Below are 24,737 nucleotides of genomic sequence, written 5' to 3' on the forward strand. Positions count from 1 at the left end.
TACAAAACAATTGATATCTTAGCCCCTGTAGCAGATAGAAACATCATTCCAAAAAAATTTGAGACCTTAGACGTGGCATTCACACAGGCCCGAGTTTATTCATCTTTACTGTTTCAATTAAAGCACTACTTTTAATTAAAAAAAATTGAGTGGTAGTTACCATCCTCTTTTCTGTTACAAAGACGTCGATATTGTCATTGTCTACAAACATATATCGTAACCATATATCACCTTCGACTGGTTCTACTGGTTCAAAGTCCACAAGCGCGTCGTCTATATCACTGTCGTTATTAATTTCAGAGCTCCTGTGACCGCGTCGTCCGCCATTATAACTCAAAAGGTTTCCGGTACATCCTCCACCGGCTTATGACACCGTCACGTGTATATTCTGTTGCATTTCATTGGTTAAGAGACCGAGAATTAAATAATAAATAGAAAATGACGTATAGGCTCTCCCGGCTTTAAGGGTAGAAAGACGCAACAGGGCTCCCGGCTGTAGGGGTAGAAACGCCGATATACGCTCCCGTCCTTAAAGGAAGAGTGTAGGTAGGTGGTGCAATTTGAAACAATGATAACTGATAATGTATTCATTATTTAAATTTAGAGCTACCACACACGTGCACACCTGGAGGAAAGAAATATTCAAAGGCTAAGGAGCGCACCGACAGCAAAGTTGAATTTTCGCCTTTATTCTTGGATTTAAAAAAAATTTTTTTTTAATGTGAGCTATTTTTAACATTAGCAGATCTATTGGTATGATGTCATAACTCCGATTATCTGCCCGATAATTATTGGGTCGATAATTATCGTGTATCCCGACTAATTAAGGTTCACTAAATTGAAGTAATTAAACATGGAAATGTGATGGTTTGCTTTAATGGACTGAAAGTGTGTGTATGTACCTTCACGTAACCTTTGGGTGTCTTTTTCTCTCAACATTAGCTTCTCACTGGCAGTTGACAATTCCTGTTGTGATCTCTCAAGCGTTGTGTTTAACACTTCAACCTAAACTCAAGCACAGAATAATGCTCCACATTTCATACAACAAACACACGCTACACACGGGAACATGATGCTAACAGACCTGTGTTTGTAGTTCCTCTCTCAGTCGCCTGCTTTCTTCGAGAGCTTTGGCGATTTCTGTGCTAACTGTCTGCCTGCCGTCCAATTCCACCTGCAATGGAGTGGGAGCATTTTTTTATATTCAATTATAAAGTGCATTTTACAAATAAATAAATAAGCACTAGACAATAGGAGTTCCGAGCATTAGTATCTATGACCTTGCACTGTTCCAACTCTTCCATCTGCTGTCTCAGTGTGACATTTGCCTGGTTTCGTTGCCTCTCTAGGTCAGCCTAGAGCAAGAAAAGTGATGGGAAGGATTTAGCTTCCTGCTTATCGTGGTTCTCATATGATACATAAAAAGATCACAGCTCCAAGAATCTGCATCGGAACAAAACCTTGACCGACAGATGGACCATGAGAACTCAGTTTTGTAATCTCATAAATCCCTTTTGCCCCCATTCAATCTGATACTATTGTGGCTGGTCAAAAAAATGACTAATCCCACTCCCAAATAAAAACAAATCTTCAGCAACAAACAAGGAAAACGGACTATGAATCTGCCCACTGATGCGATACAGATGTTTTTGAGAACAAGGGCAATTTTTTAAGATTCTATTTCGCTCCAGAGATTAATAAAGTACAACATATCTCTAATCTCTATATGTACAAAGTAAAATTTTAGGGGTGTTGGAAGAAAATGTAGGGGTGTAGGCAATAAATTAACCTTCAAAGTAAAGACCTTTCGCTCCATTTGCACTGTATAACCGAGAAAAACCTGTGGAAACTACAATGTTTTCAATTCACACTTTATCGTGCAAGTTTCGACAACATAAACCCTAAATCTAAATTATACAGTGGTACCTCTATTTACGAACGTGGTTCATACGAAATTTTCAAGTTACGAAACGCTAGTTACGAAACAAATTTGAGGATACGAAATGTAAAAGTATGGGGTGATACTCGCAATATGGGCTGCTACTCGCAGCTCCGGAGTTTCCTGAACGCAACATACTCATAGCTGCTCTGCCATTGGCTAGCCTAGCATCTTCCTGGCATCCCCTTGGCTAAGAGGGACCTCTTCCGTATGTCTCTATGTGTGTGGATATATAGGTAAATAGATAGATAGATAGATGCAGCGTCCTCGTCATTCGCCCCTCGGGCCATGACGTCTTCCGATAGTTTTACGTGAATTAGAAATGAGGAAAAGAAGAAAACGAGAAAATCTTTTTTTTTGTCCATACAAACAAAGCAAGAGATAATAGAAAAGCATGAAAGGCGGATGCGTTTGTTTGATCTCTATATATGCATATATATATATATATATATACATATATACATATACATATATACATATATATATATTAGTGCTGTCAAACTTCTCGTGTTATCGGGCGGTACCCGGAGAAAACCCACGCAGGCACGGGGAGAACATGCAAACTCCACACAGGGAGGCCGGAGCCGGGATCGAACCCACGACCTCTGAACTGTGAGGCGGACGTGCTAACCAGTCAACCGCCATGCCGCCCTTGTTTAAAGTACTACTTGAATTTACTTTAAGATTATTTTAAGTTCTTTTAAGTTGTTCATTTTATTGATTGGATGGACTTAATTTGCCTGAAGATGATTTTGTATTTTCGTCACCAAGTACTTTTTAACTTTTACTCAAGTAATTATTTGGATGACTACTTTTTACTTCTACTTGAGTCATATTATTCTGAAGTAACAGTACTTTTACTTGAGTACAATTTTTGGCTACTCTACCCACCTCTGGATATAACACGTTTATTGGCTATAGAAAGACAAACAGCAACATCTCTTGTGCGAGTGCATGCACCAACTATGCTCAATGCCTCGCCAATTCTTGCCCACACATTTGAAGAGGAAATACAAATTCAACCACTTTCATAATTAAATCATTGATCATTATTAGATTAGAAAAAAATATAAAGAACTAAAATGGAACAGAATGTATACATTATAAGGTTGTTTTTCCTTTCAGTAAAGATGCTACAAAACTGGCAATTTAAAAACAACGTAAAGAAAAATTGTGGTAAAAATCGACGAGATCGTACGATAAAAATCCCCCATTCCAGTCCCTGCAGTCGGCAAACGGATGCTGGTTCGCGAAAACCATGAACTGGTTCCGTGACGGATAAAAGGTTGGGGACAACCACATTAAAGCATCTCTTATTTGCTACTTGGTGCTTTGGAGAGCGTTTACATTTTCCCAACCAAAAAAAATCGAGCCGTATTTCAGCAAGGCAGGAGGATTATGTGCAAAGAGCTCATTGACAACCGAACCCTTTTGAGAACTTTCAAGAGCCTACCATTGTGTCTTGCATTGTACGTTTATCTGTTTGTAAAGCAGTGATTGTCTCCACCAGGCTGTTTTCCTTCTCTAGACTCTGCTGCTGCAACAAACACAACTGCTGATCCAAAAAGGCCTTCTCTGCACTCCATTCTCCTTGCTGAAAAACAAAATGCATCACTTGATTTGTAAAATGACTACAACTAAAGAGGTAAATGTCTCTTTTATAATATTTACTTAGGATCCCTCATAGGAAAGTCCCTTGCCAAAGATATGATAAAAACAAACAAACACAAAGAGTCAAGACCACAGTGCCATGAAATAGTATTTGCCTCCTTCTGAAATTCTTATTTTAGAAGTAGAAGCATCTTTGTCATGTATACACACACACATGATAAGCTTTCCCATCTCAATTTCTTCAACATTTTTCATATTGTCATAATATATTTATTAGTAGAGTTTGATTCCAGCTTGTGAGCCAAGTCAAACCATCTGGATGCTGAAAAATCATGTATGTATTAGTACTTAATTCATTTCACAAATTTACAAAATTAAGATCAGTATGTATATGACATTCTTTACTTTCTAGAATGGGAACTAACCATTTTTTCTGTCTGCTGCTCTTTCACTTCAATCTGCTGCTGTGCACTCCTAAGTCGATCACAACCTGCTTGGACTTGCTGCTCCAAGGTTGCTATCTGAAAAAGAAAGCAGCAGAATCATACCATTGAATGCAACATTTTAACAAACTATATGATGCAGTTCAACAGAATGTATACATATAGGGGATCTGGTGGAGCTGAAGGTTTTTTTGCCTTATTTTTTTGAAAGCAGGTTGATGACTCATGATTATGCACTTTACTGTAAATCCCAGATTTCAATAGCATTTTAAAACTAAAATGTGCAACACTTTTTTACAACATATGGAAATCATCCAGTAATTACAGATGGAAGCTTTATACTGACAGCACACAATTCAACGAAAGTGATAAAACCTAAAGTGTGTTGGGTATTTTTTGTGGATGGCCTTGCTCACTTGTGCATCTGTTCTCTCTCGGTAGGACCTTGAGGATTCATCTTTATGTCGGAGAAGTGTTTGCAGCTCTGTAATGCAGCACGTCATTTTGGACACCTGAAATCAGACAGACAAAAAACATTTAGTGAGCTTTCAGGTAGACAGTGTGGGTCAGATTTCCGCCCAGTGCCCCCAAAACCCATCCACTGACAGTCTTAAGCCCGGAGTTGCTTCTGGCAGGGATTGAACTGATTAGTCAACGAGTCAACTTGACTACTCTGCATCAGCATCATTGTTGTAAGCTTGAAGTGAACTCATTGCACATCATGTGTTTTGGAATCTCGTCTTCAAATTGGTCAATTTAGAGAGGACTTTCAACTCTGATATCACTGGTGAAATACAGGAATACAACACTCTATAGAGCAGAGAATATCCTGAAAACAAAGCAACACAGTCTTCATATGACTGCATGGGTGAGAGAGCACAAAAATAAGATGGTTTTGGATGCGACTAGTGGTAAGCCGTGCTAGCTTCTGCTATTACGATTGCCGCTAGTCTTTACATTCATACCACAGGAACCACGGGACTGGCAGGGAGGAATGAGGGCAGCACCACAAAGTGAAGCTCCATCTTTGTTGCTAAAATGTTTTGTCCAAAATGCATGGACAACAGCAGTGTACTAGCAACAAATGTGTTCAGAATAAAAGTTGTAGGATAACACAGGCAGTTATGTCTCTTTATGGCATTGTGTTTTAAAGAGTAAGTCAAGCCAAACATATTTTTTTCCATAATATGTTCTATGCAGGCCCACTAGTTGAAACAAGGCATTCTGTTTAATATTCCATTTGTGGAAAATAAATTAAGCAGCAAAATGTACCCGCTTTTAGCCATCTCAGGGGGCAGCCATTTTGTCACTTCTGTCGACTGAAAATGGCATCAAAGTTGCTCAGGGCTCAGGTAACGACCAATCACAGATCACTTGTTTTCTGAAGCTGAGCCATGAATGAGCAACTGTGATGTCATTTTCGGTCGACAGTACAAAATGGCCGCCCCCTGAGATAGCTAAAAAGCGGTGAATTTCTCATATTCCACAAACATAATATTAATCAGAATGCCTTGTTTCAACTAGTGGGCCTGCATAGAACATATCCAGGAAAAATATGTTTGGGTTGACTTCCTTCTTTAACACCTGTCACAGTGCAGCTACGCTACAAATGTATGGAAATATTTTACCCCAAAAAAGTAGACTGGTAGACGGTCACTTGCAAAATCTGCCAGTGTATCGCGTTTAAAGTTTTGGCACGGCCACACACTTCTTTTAAAAGTCTTTTTGGAATGAGGTCAAATTACCACAATTGGAAATTTGATTGAATAATTTTGTGTCACAAGATTATTTGCCTTTTGGTATGGGCTGTGACAAGAACGTTTATTGATATTTTATCACAGATATTATTATCTCAAATGCATTTGGGCACATCAAGAAAATAAAAATGATTTGATGGTTGGGGGTGGGGTGGGGGGGCGGTTGAGGTTGCATTGCTACAACAATAAATTCACTGTTTTTTCAGTAAAGTGGTGCAGTGGCGTCATGGACCCTCAATTCTGGAGTAGACTTCCTCAATTCCTTGTAAACTATTTTGAGAAGTCCTTATCAATTTAGGATTTTTCTGTGTGTACTGTACCTACAATGGACCGAGTATACTTACAGCAATATATTTGCATAGTACTAAAGTGAAGAAGAGAGGCGTGTGAACCATAGAATTTGGTGAGCACCTGTGCCTCCAAGGAGTTGACTGTCTCAGCATGCTTTGTCCGGAATTCTAGTAGTTCTGTTCTGGCCTCTTCCAGTCTTTGCTCAAGACTGGTCCTCTGCATAATCAAAACCACAAATAATCAATGGGCTTCCCCAGACAGATCGCTAGACTTCATTGATGCTGTAAGGGAAATTACGTAAATTGCCTTCATTAATTCACCTCCTGGAGAAGCTCAAGTAGATGGTCGTCCTGGCTCAGGTTTCCTTGCAATTGCCTCTCTAAGAAGTTCACTTTCTTCTGAAGTTCCCCAAACATGCGCTCCTTGTCCTCCTCTGTCACAGCAGCCTAATGAATTTAAAAAATAATTTTCAAACTTACAATAGAGTATATTATTACAGTCAACCTATTCAATTAAAAGCTGTTGCATCAAGAGCTAAGTAACACAATCACTTCAGCAATGACCTGAAGTTGTTTTAATAAGCATATTCGTTTGTTCTTTGACCTTTTGTTGTTTTAACTTCAGAGCATTATGTTCAGTCTGAAGATCCTGGAGGGAGCACTCAGAAGAGGACACCATACTCTGTGACTGAAAGAAAAACAGAGTTTTGTGTTGTAAGTGAGCTATTCCATAATAAATAACCGTTAAAACTCAAAAAGACTTCACACATTTAGACTGACCTTCTGCAAGTCAGCTGAAACCTGCTGGATTACCAACTGTAGCTTTTGGTTTTGTCCCTCCAAATCATCAATTTTCTTATCTGCCTCTTCTCTGAGCAGCAGCAGTTCCTCTCTGCACAAATCCAGTTTTGTTATAAGATACTAGGGGTGTAACATCGAACCAAACTGAATCGCTAAACTTAAAATATATCGATACTAGGGATGTCACAATCTCGGCAATATCGTGATATTGCGATATTAAAATTGCCACAATATTAAAAGCATCAAATCTGTTTAAAAGCCCAAGTTGTTTTCCATTTGTGCAGTTCCAGCACCCTCTGATGGTTAGTTAAAATGTGCAGTTTAATTTCATGCAATTTTGCCACCAATAATGGATGGATAGATGTTTAAGACCGACAGTAATCACCAGATGAAGAGGAACATAACACATTTGTTCCTCCACAAATTGACCCGAATCAATGTGTGTGTGCATTAGCAAGCAAGTGCCTCATTATTAGGTGTTTGGTCATTGAAGGTCATTTATATACATCAAGGTTAATGATAACTGTACTGCTGGAACTATAATATAATTATATTATGAACTAATATATAACTAGAGCTGCAAGCAGCTATAAAGGGCCCTACCAGCCCTGGCAACGTCGGGGTACCGGCACGTCGGGATGCTCGCACATCGGAATTGAATTATCTAAATTATCAAGTGGATAAAATTACAGCAGCTTTTGTAGTCAAGGTGAGTCCAAACTTCAAAGTAAATTCAAAATGGCGGACTTCCTCTTCGGTTTAATATATGGCACTAAGAGACATTTTTGTAGGTTTTCTGTTTTATATACTCGCAAATTTTCGAACATGTTGGTGAAGCGTGCAACCGCAGCCACTTTTTAAACATTTTCTAGGGGGCGGTAGCGAGCCATCTTTGAAAGATTGCACAATTGAATAATTAATTATTGATTAATTTATCAGGCCTTCTATGTGTGCAAAGTTTCATGAGTTTTCGTGCATATTTACATTCTCAAAATCACCATTGTGTTAATGGCAAACTGCGTTACCATGGCACCTTTTTGCGAAAAATCTCAAACGTGTGATAACATCATGAAGGCCTAAACACTCTTCCGAGCAAATATGAGGGAGATCTGGCTAACCTGCCAGGAGAGAAACATGAAAGAATAAAACATGTACTTAATTTAGCCAGTAGGTGGCGCTCCCATTATGATGAAACATTCGTAGATGTGTTCAGGTGTAGACTCTCATCAAATGTGTGAAATTTGGACACGATATTATCATGTGGATCACATTACAGCTGCTTTTAAAGTTTAAAGTCGCCGAATTGTAAAGTAAATTCAAAATGGCGGACTTCCTGTTAGGTTTAGCACATAGCTCCAAGAGACTTTTTTGTAGGTCTTGACCTGTTAGATATACCACCAAATTTTCATAGATATAGGTGAAACGTACAACCGGGGCTCATTTAAAAAAAAATTCTAGGGGGCGCTAGCGAGCCATTTTTTAAACAATTGCTACTTAAAACAAAAAAAAAAGATGATTTCACCAGGCCTGATGTGTGTGCAAAGTTTCGTGAGATTTCATGCATGTTTAGACCGTCAAAATCTGCGTAGTTTTATTTGCAAACTGCCCGTTTGCCATGGCTTTTTATGAAAAATCCCAACTATCATATTTTAACATCCGGAAGGTCTACAGAGTCTTGCGAGCAATTCTGAGGTTGACCTGGTTAACCTGCGAGGAGGAAAAAATCAAAGAATAAAACATGTACTTCCTTTAGCCAGTAAGTGGCGCTATCACTACGATGAAAAATAAGTTCGGAGATGTCTTCAGGCTTTGACTTTTATCAAATGTTAGTAGGGTTTCAGAAGAAATTATCATGTGGGTCAAGTTACAGAAGTTATTGTAATCAGAGCAAATTCATACTTTAAACTTAATTCAAAATGGCCGACTTCCTGTTTGGTTTAGCATATGGCTTCGAGATAAATCCCAGCTATCATATTTTAACATCCGGAAGGTCTACAGAGTCTTCCGAGCAATTCTGAGGTTGACCTGGTTAACCTGCGAGGAGGAAAATATCAAAGAAATAAACATACATTTCCTTCAGCCACTAGGTGGGGCTACCACTATGATGAAAAATAAGTTTGTAGATGTCTTCAGCTCTTGGCTATCATCAAATATGAAAAAATTCGAGAAGTTTGGATGATCTGAGTCAAGTTAAAAATCAGAATTTTGCGGCACCGTCAAGGCCACGCCCTTCGCCGAAAAGTCACAATATTTGGCGTAGAGCAAGATCAATGTCTTGAGGCTTTTCTGACAAATTTTCAGTCGGATTCGTTCAACGGGCTCTGTGCAGTAAATAGAAATGTGAAAAATGACAATTTTTGTCGCCACTAGGTGGCGCTATAGGTATAATGGAATATTATCATATAGATGTCTTCAGGTTGCGACTCTTTACGTACAGGTGAAGTTTGGGATTTTTTTGGAGCATGTGCAGGGGAGTTATTAAGGTTTTTCTCCTGTATGGCAAAGGAAAAAATTTACCCCAAATTTTATGCCCCGCCCCCGTCATATAGTTTATCGAAAAAACTCAAAAAAAAATTCCCAGTTGTTGCCCCAGGTCTTAAGAGGATATAGCCGAAGTTTGAAGTCAATTGGAATAATTCTCCGGGACATGGGCGCAAAAGTATGCACCCTGTAAACATGCAAAAATGGTCCAAAATTGGACATTCAAAAATTCATAGCTCACTTCCTGTACACTTTAGACTATGGCTGCAATGGACATTTTTGTACATCACGGGGTGCTACACGTGCCAGCCAATTTTCGCAGGCCTAGGTCAAACGGGCTGGAATTCTATTTTGTTTTCCTACTCTTGGTGGCACTACAGAGCCATTTTGTTTGCGTTGTTTATGGCGACTTTAAAATATCAATTTTTTTGCCAAAGTATAATTAGGATTTTAATATCAGCTCATGTTTTTTTACAATATCGTGAGCTTTTATACAGTGGGTATGGAAAGTATTCAGACCCCTTGAAATTTTTGATTTTCCGTGCCATTGCAGCCATTTGCCAAAAATTTAACAAGTTTGCAAATTTATTAGTAAAGAAAACTGAAATATCATATGGTCATAATTATTGAGACCGTTTGCAGCAACCTTCATATCTAACTCACATGCTGGCCATTTCTTCTGATCCTCCTTGAGATGGTTCTGCTCCTTTATTGTAGTCCAGCTGTGTTTATTGGTAATTAAAAATTGAAAATTTCCCCACTGGGGGATCATTAAAGGCATTCTTATCTTAAACTGATTGGACTTGATTAGATAAGGAACACGCCTGTCTATATAAGACCGTACAGCTCACAGTGCACGTCAGAGTAAATGAGAATCATGAGGTCAAAGGAACTGCCCAACGATTCGAATCGTCTTTTATTGGAGAAAATTGCCATATTTACAGCACTAACAAGTTCATTCATATGTACTGAAGGTAAAATGACAATAATAAACTCATCTATCATATACCCTCGTACTGAACCATAATATATCAACTCAAATCCTAATCCCACTGAATAAAACTGAATTGATTAGTTCCACTTTAACACCTAACCCTCTTTGAATTTATTGTCTCGTATCTCCAATCGTCTTTTATTGCAGCGATGCACACCCCTGCAACATACATATCCAAACCAATGTTTATGATTCAAATAATCTAATCAGATTTTTTTTTTTGGAAATTTCAGAATCTGTAATTTATTTACCAATCATTAAACAGTCATTTATTTACCAATCAATAAAAACAATAAATTACAGATTCTGAAATGTGGCATATACATTTTTTATGATTATTGAATTGGGCAGCACGGTGGGTGACTGGTTCTCACATCGGCCTCACAGTACAGAGGTCCAGGGTTCGAATCCGGACTCAGGCCTTCCTGTGTGGCGTTTGCATGTTCTCCCTGTGCCTGCGTGGGTTTTCTCTTCACTTCACTTCACTAGCTTCACTAATGCACATAAATTTTGGGATTTTTGGTAAGATTTACAAATAGTGTGTTTGATGCCAAATGTTTAGACTTTTGATTCATCCATTTACAATTTTAAGAGTCTGTATTTCAATGATGATTCTGATTTTCGACTAAATGATTTAATTATGCTTCAGCTCTATATTTGAAGATGGACATAGCTCAAGGGTCAGCAACGTGGTAGCCCCCAAGGACGACATTAGGAGCCCGCGAGCCTGTTTTAAAAATAGATCACCAGTGATGGGACATTGTGATTTTCTAGGAATGTGGTTGAAGTGATCATTTGAAAATGTAAACACTGGCAGAGATTTAAGGAAATAAATTCTTGCATACTGATATTTATCGGTTTTCTAATTACCGTGAGAAATCATTAACATGATAAATTTCTTCACATAAGAGTATCACTAATTATTAATAATAACATTTAATCATAATATTAAAGGTAATTTGAGCAAAATTGTAATCTCATCAGTGTGTTAATTAGTATACAAGAAGAAGCTCTCAGTTTTAAAACGGTAGGTGACCCTTAACTTTACTCATATATATTACAGACAAGAACCTGAGTTGGTCTCCAGCCAAACATAATAGAGACAGAAACACTAAGACTCTAAACCACATCTACAACCACTGAGTGATCCTATGCTGGATGAGTGAAAAGCAGCCACGTGAACTACTACACTCCTCCTATGGTGAATTCATGACTTAAAACAAAAAAGTGATTGGCAAAATAAAAAAATGGCCTATTTACCGTTCTATTTCCAGCTCAGCTGTGAATCTGGAGCTCTCCTCATGTTGCTTTTGTAAAGCTTGAAGTTTCCCCTGAGTTTCGGAAAGCCTTTGCTTCGCAGAATGAAGTTCAGCCTCCTGCTGCTGGAGGTCACGCTCACGCTGGCCAAGCTGTTCTTCCTTTCTCAGCAACTGGTAGACACAGTAGACTATCACAAACTAGCAATATTAGGTTCAAGCCTATACCAGTAAAGTCGGCACTTGCAATTACAAAAACAAAATTGTCATTATATGCCAACATATAGAAATTCACTTCAATAACAATTTATCAAAATGTTTTCATTTTTAAAATTGTCAGCAACATTACAGTTGGAATGTGCATGGGACAATGTTATAAATACATATATCCATAAATATATACGTATAAAGGGTTTCCCTAGTGCTTTATAGGCCTGGCGCACCACTAGGCTTTTCTTGTTCCTGAAAATAATGGTCGGCACACCACATACTTGGCTGAAGTAGGGATTCCTTCATCTTTAAAAAGTCACAATTTCGGAGGACATTTCCACCTTGAAAAGCACCAGCTCAGAGCAATAGAATATATGGTACCTACTACAAAAACCCAAGCTTAGACAATTTCAAAGAATGAGCATATTATGCCTCCAGATGGCGTCCAATCACGACCAATCACGGCTCAGATTCAGAAAACAGGTAAGCCGTGATTGGTTGATGTGAGCAGTTGTGATGTCATTTTCAGTCGACTACAGACAAAATGGCCGCCCCCAGAGATAGCTAAAAACTCGTGCATTTTGCTGTTTAACCTATCTTCCACAAATGCAAAATAAATCAGAAGTTGGTCGCACCAGTGCTACCGGTGCAAAAGTTAGTGTAGAGCCCTGAGTACATACCATGTGTTTGACCTTAGCAAGTTCCTGTTGCTGGAAGCCCTCCATTTCATCCATATCATCCCTCTTCTGGAAGAGTGTCAAACTTTGCTCCATCATCTCATCCAGTTTTGCTGATAAGGCAGTCTTCTCCTAAAACGAACACATGCAGGTTGAATTTTCTAATCTTGCAAATGATGAAGTGAACTATGAAATATTCAAAAAATGATGATACATGATGATCACAACACAGTGCTTACCTTTTCCACAACAGCCAACTTCTGAATCCATTCCTGTGGGTAAAGTACAGACAACAATGATCAAGTCAGACCACAATAATGTGACTATAGCTATGTATGTAATTAAAGTGCCGTGAAAAAGTATCCACACCTTTCCTGGTATAATTATTAGAATTTTTTTTTTTGCATTTTTATCCTACTTCAGTGTTTCAGATCATCAAGCCAATTTGAATACATCACAAAGATTTTAAATTCCCCTTCTTCAAACTTAAAAATTGAGTTTTTGGAACGCAATGTTCCATTTCAGTGGCCTCACCCAGACAGAACCTTTGAACTGTGACCGCGCATGTCCATCCCAAAGTCTCAAAAAATTCATAACTGATCTGACCTTTAACCCATTAAGGCTGGCAGCGCATAACCGCGCTTCTACCACTAAAGCCGGGAGCGCTGTTGCGTCTTTCTACCCTTAAAGCCGGGAGAGTGTTTACGTAATTTTCTTTTTTTAATCCAATTCTTGGTTTCTTAGCCAATGAAATTCATCAGAATAAACACATGACAGTAATGTGACTCCTCGTAGTATGTCACAGAATTTTTTTCAAGCAGTAATGGTGGACGCGTAGACGATCGCAGGAACTCTGAAATAAGTCATGGCAGTGATATAGAAGACGCGCTTGTGGACTTTGAACCAGTGGAACTAGTCAAAAACGTGATATATGGTTAGGATATATGTTTGAAGACGATGATATCGACGGCTTTGTAACAGAATAGAGGATAGTAACTACTGTCGTCAGAGCTGGGCACTTAAACCTTTTTTGCCGGTCCATCCTCCGTCAGTGACCTACCCTTCCGGCCTCGTCCCTCCGCCCTTATTCATAAAAATTATCGGTCCGGTCGGCGTTTTTACTGTCGAGCAACGGGCAAAAAGACAGCGACAACAATGGTTCTTGTGCCTGCAACAACAAAGGGACCTAGATGACTAGACGATGAATTTAATTGTATTACGAAATTGATATGGAAGGTGGCGGCGAAGGTGTTACATGAGTGTGTAGCTTCTTTACACACATACATACGTGACGTAACACCCACGCCGCTGTCAAACTAGTTTGCTTCGCAGCAGCAACAAGGTGCGTGGTGGATCCTCTCCTCCATGGCAACAAATAAATTGCCGGGCCGAGCCGGGGTAGACTGTATATCATCACAACATGTGACATAACGGACCAATCACGAGAGAGAATGCACACGGCGTTGGATATGCAGCAAAAATTCGTGACGTGTGCGCGGCGCAGGAGTATAAAGAAGCCGAAAGAAGCCTTTCGACGAGTAGGTTGAGATGAACTTTGGCCGCCTCGCGACCATATCACACGCACTTAGTCCGCCCCTTTTTCTTCAAACGTGTCCCCCCCGTCCTCCGCCCCAAAAATGGGCGTCGGTCCGGGATGGAGGGAGGGAGCGTTCTGCCCAGCTCTGACTGTTGTAGTATTGAGTGTAGGGATTTCAGGCAGTGGCAGTAGATAATGCCTGTTCTTCCCGATGGCTCCTGAAGGACTCTCCACTACATTTGAGTGGGGTGTGGATGAGATGATTCTCCCTTCACTTTTGGTATCCTTGATCCACATCGGTTGTCCTGGTGAAAGTTGAGGAAGATCTCTCACACGATGTCTCCTGTTGTACATAAGACTGTCCTTTAAATCTCCTCTCCCTCTCGCTCTCTAGACTCCACCGTGGCCTTGTCTGGCAGGCTGGGAACAAGTAAATGATGTTGATGCGTCCCATCAACAATCTGCTATCCAATGGGGTCGCATGATAAGCTAAAAGTGCAAGATATGGGTCTTTTGCTTTCCTCAGGATTATTTCAACTGTCTGGACATGACGCTCAGCCTCACCATTGCTTTGTGATGTGGTTACATGTTTGAAAACATATGCTGCAGCAAGGTCTTTGAACTGTTGGCTCCAGAACTGAGGTCCATTATCACTGTAGAAAAGTTCTGGAATACCATGTCTGGATTCTGTTAGGGTCTAGTTGGACTCCATCTGCAGACAAAATGTGTCCAAGTAACTTTACCTCGCACTTGCTCAGTTCACATTTCTTCTTGTTTCGTATAACAACTGCCTCTTGTAGTTTGGTAAGCACTGTGTGAAGTCTGGTATTGTGCTCCTGACCCCAAATATAAATGTCGTTCATGTGACAAACAGCAGCTGGCAGCCCATTGAGGATCAGTGACATTTTCTGTTGAAAGTGTTATGAGGCTGAGGCAATTCCAAAGGGAAGTCTATTGAATTGTCAACTTACAAAAGGGGGAATTGAACGTTGTGTAGTGTGCCGACTGGGTTGACGATGGAACCTGCCAAAAGCCTCTGTTTGCCTCCAACTTACTGAACAGTTTTGCTCCAGCTAGGGATTCAAGTGTCTGTTCAACTGACGGCAAAGTGTACTTTTCTCTGCACACCACTTCGTTGAGGTAGGTGAGTGAGGTCCACACAAATACGCACTTGACTTATTTTTGGTTGGTACTGAGACCATACCTGCGCACCATTCTGTTGGCTCTTCAACTTTGCTGATCACTCCCATAGACTCCATTCTTTCCAATTCATGTTTCACTTTTCCCAGTAAAGGAATAGGGACCCGTCTAGGTGTGGCCAGGGAAAAAGGTTTAGCGTCTGGCCTCTACTTAATTACATAAGGTTGCTGCATTAAACCCAAACCTCGACACAACTTTGGGTATTTCTCATTCTTTCATGTCAAAAATGACAAAACTTTCATGTCTATACTATCAGCCCGAGACCCAAGGTTTAGCTTTACGCTTGCTGGTCTATTTAACAAAGTGATGTGCAAATCTTTGATAACATACACATTTTCTATTATTTCGCGTTCACCTTTACCCAATGTTTCTTTGCAAGTGCCCAATACATTGAACGGAGTACCCCTGGTCCAAACAATGGTTTACACAACTCTGACACATTTGGTTTGCACAGAAGTACATCTGGGCAGGGATTACCGACACATCAATGCCAGTGTCTATTTTAAATTTGACCTTGTGGTTTCTGAAAGTAACGTCTGCATACCAATGATCTGAACCTGCATCTACAGAACTAAGGAACCTGGGTGTGTCATTACACTTCTCTGTTTCTGTCACATGCACAGCTTTAACAGATTTACATACTTTACTGTAATGTCCCCGTTGACCACATGTAGGGCAAATCACGTCTTTTGTTGGGCATTGTCCTTTGCCATGTGCAGGAGTTTTATCACATCTGTAGCAAGGTATCTCGAATGTTGTTCTGGTCTTTATTGAAGGTTTTGGTTAACTCGAGGGCTTGTACATTGGATGCGTGTTTCTTGTATTTCGCTGTCAAAGCATCTATTTCCATTTTATTTTCGCCTCTGATGTCACTTTGTTGCCTTTTGATGACTTCTTACTGCTGGGATTGATTGACTGCTTTTTCCAGCGTCAAATCCTTGTCCATCTGCAGTCTTTCAGCCAAGTTAGTGTCCCTCAGTCCCACGACAAGGCAGTCTCTTCTTAAGTTCCTGGGGCGTTTGCACAGGAGGCTGCGTAGCCTGTGAGCTAGCTCTTGCTTCCAACTGCAACATTTTTCAGTCCCAAAACCCCATTTTTCACTACCAGAGGGCTTACATTCACTCCCCGGTGATTAATTCCCACCGCCACTCCGCTTCTGACACCATGTCGCAGTATTGGGCGTCGGGATTCAAGCGACATCCAATACTACGACAATTACCACAGTGCTTCTCTTCTCAGTGCACTAACACTTTATTTTGACATCTTCGATTGAAACAGTAAATAATAATAAACTCGGGCCTTTGTGAAAGCCACATGTCTAAATAAATGCTCCAATTCTTTTGGAATTCTGTTTCTGCTACAGGGGCTGAGATATCAAATATTTTGTGGGTGTTGAATTTCTGGGAGAACCTCACATTTAAGGTGCTGAATTTCTGGGAGAACCTCACATTTAAGAGGATGATTCTATAGTCGCCCTTGGGTTTTGGGTAGATGTTGAGCGAGGCGCTTTAGGCCTTAATGGGTTAATCAGCCCAAACTTCCTTCTCCCGAGCTGGAAACAAATCTTTGTCCATCTTTTCCAGGAGATCCTGACACATTCACAAGCCAGCCGGTAGCCGGTCTCTCCAGCATTTGTCGCGTCTTTTCCAGAGGCCACCTCTCAGTGAGGTCACCTCACAGAAGGCATCTAGGAAGACATCCTTATCAGATTCTCTAGCCACCTCAACTGCCTCCTCTCGATGCTGAGGAATAACGGCTCTACTCTGAACCCCTACTCGATAACAGAGTTTCTCACCCTTTCACGGATGACCCCAGACACCCTGTGGAGAAAGCTAATTTCATCTACCGGTACTTGTATTTGTGATCTCAGTCTTTTGGTCACGATTTACAGGTGAGGGTGGGAGTTTAGATTGACTTAAATTGATAACTTTCCCTCAATTTTGCCCTCTGGGCTCAGCTATTTCTTGAAGACGACTGACTTATGCAGAGTCTCCATCACTGTCGGCACTGCACCAATCGGCATGTCAATATTTCGCTCCATCCATCCTTCCCTCACTTGAGAACAAAGACACCAACCAGACACCATAATACTTAAACTCCTCCACTTGGGGCAGAATCTCACAATGAACTCTGAACAAGTATTACTATACATGGAAAGCAATGCCTTAAACGTCTTTTATTTTTAAGTTTTCCCTCAGAAGCAATCGTGGTGACTAACTTGACTTTGACCGGAGCTAAGTCGATCTAATTGAGGTGTTCAATACGCAAAAGCACTCTGACATAGTTGAATCTGGTGTGCACATAAATGTTTTCAGCAGAGCAATTTTACTAAAAATTGAGCGTCCATTATTCGTCATCCGTCTGCAGCGTGGGTACCCTACCGGCGTCCGGCATTTGCCTTTTTTTTCCGTGGGGAAAAAAATAGTACCCGTCTATAGGCCTCTACTTTTAAACGGCCCTCCATCCAAACTTTCACTACAACGTCCCCAAATGTCACCCAGTGATTACAACACAACACAACACAACACAACACAACCCACGCCTCAAATCACCTAGGTTATCTTAAATAAAAGTATTCAGCACCATTGCACGACCCATCTGTCTGAATATTGAGTTTTATTACGTTAATTAGCGCGGCTATTGGGAGAGAACGGCGTACTTGTCTTACCTCGATCAGCCACATCAAGAGCAAGAGTGACTCGTGGCACAACACTGTTAAACTTGAGAGTGTTTCAACTTTACGTGGGAGACTTGAAAGCGCGGCAATCTCTCTTTTGAAGCTTGATAATGTCGGATGCGAAGTCTGCATCTGTCAAGGCGATGTAATTGCGGGAGTCACTGTAGCCAGCGTGGTCCTCCTTTTTTGCGCCCCCAATGTCCCACCCATCCCGCATTAGCTGCCAATCACATTAGCAATCAATCAACCAATCAAAAGAAAACAAATCCCTCACTGGCCGATATTTGAACAGAAATAGTGACTCACTGTGATATGCAGGCTTGCTCACAACCCTGCTCCTGGTCCCTCATTCAAATCTGTCCCGCAAGCAACAACAACTCATTATTTTCCTCCCCGCGGTCGGCATGGCCATCGAAGCCTTCCGTGAAAAATAGATTAATGACGGACTGAAGATGGATGGCGGACTAAAAGAAGGGGTTTCCGTCTATGCTTTACCCGTTTATTTTAGATTTTTCCCGTCGTACGTCAACCGTCAGCAAAACGGGCGTCCGTCATTGACGGATAAACGGACCGGTCCGTCAGATAGACGGAACGCCCATCTCTGGCTTTCTGTGGTCTTGCGTGCTGACGCACCATTTATGTGCACTCCTGACCTAAAATAAAAATAATACATTAAAATATTAAATAATGCCAGCAGTCAAACATGGTGGTGGCAGTCTGATGGTCTGGGCATGCTTTGCTTCTTCAGGACTAGGAACACTGTGATTAATAGAAACATTTATTCTGCTGTCAGAAAATGCTCAAGGCAAAAGTACAGCCATCAGTTTCTGCCCTCAAGCTTGAGCGCTCTTGGGTTATGTAGCAAGACAACAATCTGCAACATACCAGCAACTCCACCATTAAATGGTGGAAAAAAAGGCATACGCTGAAAAAAAAAAAGAACTTAAAGGTTAAGTCAACCCAAACATATTTTTACCAGAATATGTTCAATGCAGGCCCACTACTCTAAACGAGTCATTCTGATTAATATTGCGTTTGTGAACATGAGGAATCCACCTGTTTTTAGCTAGCTCAGGGAGAGGCCATTTTGTTACTTCTGTTGACTGAAGATGACATTGAAGTTGTTCAGGGCTCACATAAGGACCAATCATGGCTCAGCTTCAGAAAACAGGCGAGCCGTGATTGGTTGTTATCTGAGCCCTGAGCAACTTTGACGTCATCTTCAGTCGACAGAAGTGACAAAATGGCCTCCCCCTGAGCTGGCTAAAAGTGGGTGCATTTTGCTACTTAATTTATATTCCACACATGCAATATTAATCAGAATGCCGTATTTCAACTAGTGGGTCTGCATAGAACATATTCTGGGAAAAAATATGTTTGGGTTGACTTACTCTTTAACCTTCAGCTGCAAATGTGGTCAATTGACTTAATTGTCTACTCTTTTCCTCAAAAATATTAAAATGATGTTAGTTTAACACATTTTAATCATGCGCAACCAATGTACATGTCTGAAATAAGTAAATCCAATGGAACCAAAGGATCTTTTTTCAGTGTCCTGCAACGAAGGTTTTGGAGTGGCAAAAGTCAAAGTTCAGACTTTGACTATCTGGGTATCTGGATGAGATGCTGTGGAATGACCTTAAATGGGTAATCAATCCAAAATCCTCCAATATTACTTAGGCCTGGTACAAAAATAAGATTTTTTTTCATATCCTAAAGGAGTTTTTAATCTGTGACAGATTAAAAAATTGCATTCATGAATGTGACAGATTAAAAAATTGTATTGTCTATGGTCTGCTCCAATAATCTCAACACAGAACACCACACACATAAAGACTCTGTTCTGTTCTCTGTACCTCAGAATAAAAGATGATTTTATAGGACAATCTTATAAAACATTAGATTGGCATGAATTTGACATCCTTGGTCGTGAATGGGCAAAAACAAAAACAATCTGATTGTCTTTGCGTGTGCACCTGGCCTTGGTATTGGCCAAAATTCCTTGCTAAAGACTCATCACCAGTTATCGCAAACACTTGATTTCACTTGTTTGGTTTGGTCTCGTTTTCCCTTAACAAATAAACAATCATTTAGGAATTACATTTTTATTTTCATGTTGAATTGTGTTGTCTTTGTGAGATTTTCATTAGTTTGGTGATCTTAAACATTTAAGTAATAAATATGCAACAAAAAACATATATTAGACATATCTGAAATCAGGGATTGCAAATACTATTCCACCGCAGTGTATGTTTGTAAGTACAGGTCAGATTAACATTTACCTGGTCCTTTTTGTCCAGTGCTAGAGTCATCCCCTCTGCCATTTTGGCTCTGTTAGCCTGGTGAAATTCATTCTGCTCTTGAAGTTTTTTTATGGAAGCTAGGCAGAAAAGGTGAGATAAAAAAAAAAAACAAAGGGCACAAATAAATAGAAAGAAAGAAACAAACACATAGTTGACTGCAATTAGGAAGTCAATCTAAAGCGGCAACTGCCAAAAACAAAAACTGTTCCTTTATTTGCAAAGTGAAAGTATTAGGCTGTGACACAATCCAAAGCAAAGGCTGACAAATGCCATACATGCTTTCTCCACACTTGATCCTGGCCTGTTTTATTGTTGACAGTAGACTGGCAATATGTTGTACAATCATGAGGTGTAATGATTTGGACACTCATGACAGTCACCTGAAACAACCAGGTACTGGTACTTTATGTGGTGAATAGAGTTAAGTCAGTATCATATGGTGGGGGGAAAGCACAATGAGAAAAGCTGTGGTCCCACTGAAAAGTTGGGGTAATTATTTTGATTGTGTGAAAAGAAAATACTGATGTTAGATCGATCCCAATAATGCAGAAACTCCTTGAACAGAGTTTCTTTCATACACTAGTGATTATAGACGATGTAACGATTACAGCAATGTGAAATATCTGAGGCAAAATGATTCTATTTTTGCAAATGAAATATAACAGGATATCTGATATGCACGGTTAACACGTGAATAGAATAAGTTTTTTAGAATATGTCCCTATATGTATATTATACATACATACATACCGGTACATACATATATACATACATATATTTTAGTGCTCTCAAGCGATTGAAATGATTTAACTAATTAATCGCAAAATTTCCCATAATTGATCACGATTAATTGTATTTTTCAACTACAATTTTTTACGAAGTTTGGAACCGCTATTTACTTGAATAAGATCTTGGAGTTAATGTGAAAAAAAAGTATATTTCGATTCAAAGGGTTAAATATTAGGAGGAATGTTTGTAAATGTAGTGTATTTTGACAAACTAAGTTATGTTTTATTGTTATGTGATGCCATACAGGGCTTGTGGCACATGTTACTTTGAGAGCTGCTATTTCTCAATTCATGAATGCATCAAGAGAAAGCGAGTAAGTGAACACTTCGTGCTTCAATGTGAACGACGGGCATACAAAAACTGTTTTGGTTTTTAATAAACCTGAGTTCACTAATACCTCTGCAATTTGTATTAGACGCTACGATATGTTACCATGCCAAACAGGAAATTGTGTTACAACGTTACATCAATCACATAACATAACATGCGTGTGATAACTACGGCTAGCTAGGATTGCATAGTATTAAGTATTTTTGGTGAAAAGCGCCATAACTTTTGCGCTGTGTTGATCAGCGGAAAAACAGCCTATTTCAGTGCGTTGTTTGCGATAAATTGCTTACTTTCCTATTTTTTTGTCTCACTCCCATTTCTTTGTTCATTTTGAAGCAGCACTTAGAACTCAAATTTCATTGTGCTCTACAACAATAATAAGGGCCATCTTATTTTGTCTATCCGTCGCTGTTCTGTGAAAAACATGTGTATCCAATTTTTTTATGTTTTTTTTATTTTTACGTGAATGGTGTTTCCACATTACAGACATTGCATTAATGTGAACATTTTAAAAAATAAATACAAAATTGGACATAAAGGTTTTGCACAGGACAGTGACGTATTTTGATGCTGATACCGAATCCAGCAAAAAAAAAAAAAAAAATTAAATCACACTATTTGGAGACGTCCCACTTAGAGAAATATACTGTATTTGTGTTGTAAGGTACGTCTGGACAGACACATACAAGCAAGCTGATTTTTTTTAACAAGATAAGGACAGCCAACAAAGCATGTGAATTAAGGGAGAAGCAGAAGAAAACAAAGCACTGCATGCTTACACACTTGCTCATGATCACACATCAATGTAGCACTCAGAAGGCTTCTCAGTGCTCACATTTAAATCTTAAAACACCTGTACAAAAAGAAAGTAATCAGTACATCAAAGCATGCAGCGCACCGCTTGACCATAGCCATTTTACCCCAGAGAATTACCTATCACTGGAAAAAACTGTCAGAATAAAAAGATCTTGATTTTCCAGATCTTTTAACGGGACCACAGAAAAAATTTACAAAGCATTTGATTGTATCGCATGAAATGTAAGAACTAACTTTAGGCAAAGGAATGAAGCAGTGAGTTGGTTAATACAGCTGATTGACAGAGAAGAGAAAAGTAGCTCACTGGTAGGAGGGGAGCGAGAGGAGGGGTACGTACAATCCTGATGGTTTTCTAATGCAATTTCAAGCTTCTCCTTGGTCTTCTGCATTATTCGCAGCTGCTCAGCGTAGTCTAGTGTTGTTGGAACACAGGGAGATGAAATGGAATATCAATGGCACACGCAGACAGGCACACACACAACACATACGAGGGAAAAGGAACAGCATGATAGAGAGGACAAAAGAACAAAAAGGAGAAAACAAAAGGGAAAATGTGATTGACAATGAAAAATAAACCTACCAATGATTTTCGAATGTGAGAAAATCATTATTGAAAAAAAAGTAGCATTTTTCAAAATCTCAATGGTCTATTCTATTTGAGTACACATGATTTTTATAGTATAATAATTACAATGATTACATCCATCCATCCATTATCGATACCGCTTAGCCTCACAAGGGTCGCATGGCATGCTGGAGCCTATCCCAGCTGTCTTCGGGCAGTAGGCGGGGGACACCCTGGATTGGTTGCCAGCCAATCGCAGGGCACACAGAGACAAACATCCGCAATCAAAATCACACCTAGGGGCAATTTAGACAGTCCAATCAACTTACCATGCATGTTTTTGGAATGTGGGAAAAAAACGGAGTACCCGGAGAAAACCCACGCAGGATAACATGCAAACTCCACACAGGGAGGCCGGAGCCGGGATCGAACCCTACCGACGTGCGAACCAGTCGACCACCGTGCCGCCCCACAATTACAATACAACAAAATAAAAATTGCAGCACCCACGCCACGTGGCACGTTTCAACTGGGTGAGATGCTACCACATGACTGTATCCCACCATAACAACATTTCATTCTTATGTGCCTTGCCTGCTGCAGGTCTTTCAAACTGACTATGTTTGAAAGAATGACTGAGACCTGATTAAATTCTTGAATGCGTTCAAACTGGTTTCCTCATATGATTTGCTTTTGTTCTTCCGTTTGACCTTCAGATGTTGACAACCACATGAATGCAAAGGCAAGGCAAGGCAGTTTTATTTACACAGTACATTTCATACACAAGCAATTCAATGTGCTTCACACATGCAAAGGCAACAGCTACAAGCATTTACAAACACAACAGTTAACAACATTCAAAAGCAAAGCAAAAAAATCAAAAGTAGCTAACAAAAATACAACATTTAAACATTAGCAGAAAACTTTAAAAACATTTAAAAATAAAGAAATAAAAGTGGGTTTCTAAAATATATAAAAGAAAACATTTAAATTGTTCAGAGGACTTTAATCAAAGGTATGAGAAAGAAGCAAAGTTTTTCATCTGGATTTAAAAGCATTTACACTTGGGGCTGACTTCACTTCTGTTGGCAGCTTATTCCATTTGTGTGCAGCGTAACAGCTAAATGCAGCTTCACCATATTTACCTTGAACTCTGAGCTCCACTAATTGACCCAAGTCTGCAGATCTCAGAGCCCTACAGGGTTTATATTCAATCAGCATTTCATTCATGTAGTCAGGACCCAAACCATTCTGTGATTTATAGACCAGTAGCAAAATTTGAAAATAATTTCGACAGTTAATTGGGAGCCAGTGTAAAGCCTTCAGGACTGGAGTAATACGTCTCCAGTAATATATCTCTTTGTTCTGGCAGGAACCTGAGCTGCAGCGTTCTGAATGAGCTGCAGTTGTTTGATGGTCTTTTGAGGGAGACCAGTAAGAAGGCCGTTACAATAATCAAGTCAACTGGAGATGAAAGCATGGATACGTTTCTCCTGGTCTGATTGGAGCATGAAACCCTTCAGTCTGGATATGTTTTTCAGCTGGTAAAATGCTGTTTTAGTGATTGTTTTGATATGATTACTGAAAGTCAGGTCTGAGTCTATCAGCACCCCAAGATTTCGGACTTAGTCTTTGGTTTCTAAAGACAGTTACTTCAGGTGTTTTCTAACAGCAATCCACTTTTCTTTATTGCTGAAAACAGTTACCTCTGTTTTGTTTTGGTTTAGCTGAAGGAAATTTTGGTTCATCCAGTTGTTAATTTGCTCTAGACAGTGACACAATACGCTGATTGAACTGGTGTCATTTGGGGACATTGATATCTATAGCTGTGTGTCATCTGCATAACTGTGATAGCCAACATTGGTGTTCTGAAGCATTTGACCCAAAGGTAACATATACAGACTGAACACAAGGGGCCCAAGGACTGACCCTTGAGGAACCCCACATGTCATGGCCATCCGATCTGATTCAAAACTTCCAATGGTCACAAAAAACTCCATCCATCCATCCATTATCTATACCGCTTATCCTCACAAGGGTCGCGGGGCGTGCTGGAGCCTA

General features: G+C 39.8%; 1 protein-coding gene across 7 annotated transcripts in view; it reads right to left on the reverse strand.

Moving 5' to 3' along the window:
- Window positions 1-24,737, reverse strand: part of golga1 (golgin A1) — a 46,341-nt gene that overhangs the window by 6,510 nt on the left and 15,094 nt on the right. For 2 of the 7 annotated variants that reach the window (XM_086030860.1, XM_086030864.1), the window contains exons 4-18: window positions 22,416-22,523; window positions 20,156-20,253; window positions 12,699-12,731; window positions 12,463-12,591; window positions 11,577-11,746; window positions 6,821-6,932; window positions 6,645-6,728; window positions 6,362-6,487; window positions 6,162-6,257; window positions 4,410-4,505; window positions 3,976-4,071; window positions 3,393-3,533; window positions 1,281-1,355; window positions 1,085-1,174; window positions 903-1,005 (exon numbers count right to left, since the gene is read on the reverse strand). In XM_086030860.1, coding sequence (XP_085886986.1) covers window positions 903-1,005; window positions 1,085-1,174; window positions 1,281-1,355; window positions 3,393-3,533; window positions 3,976-4,071; window positions 4,410-4,505; window positions 6,162-6,257; window positions 6,362-6,487; window positions 6,645-6,728; window positions 6,821-6,932; window positions 11,577-11,746; window positions 12,463-12,591; window positions 12,699-12,731; window positions 20,156-20,253; window positions 22,416-22,523 — 1,557 coding nt within the window. Of the gene's footprint in view, window positions 1-902; window positions 1,006-1,084; window positions 1,175-1,280; window positions 1,356-3,392; window positions 3,534-3,975; window positions 4,072-4,409; window positions 4,506-6,161; window positions 6,258-6,361; window positions 6,488-6,644; window positions 6,729-6,820; window positions 6,933-11,576; window positions 11,747-12,462; window positions 12,592-12,698; window positions 12,732-12,828; window positions 13,715-13,747; window positions 18,050-20,155; window positions 20,254-22,415; window positions 22,524-24,737 lie in introns of those variants that run through there. The other 5 variants (XM_086030861.1, XM_086030862.1, XM_086030863.1 and 2 more) reach the window with 5 other exon arrangements.

This window comes from Filicampus tigris, chromosome 5 (genome assembly GCF_054856515.1).
Source record: "Filicampus tigris isolate MCC_2025a chromosome 5, RoL_Ftig_1.0, whole genome shotgun sequence".
Taxonomy (NCBI): Eukaryota; Metazoa; Chordata; class Actinopteri; order Syngnathiformes; family Syngnathidae; genus Filicampus; species Filicampus tigris.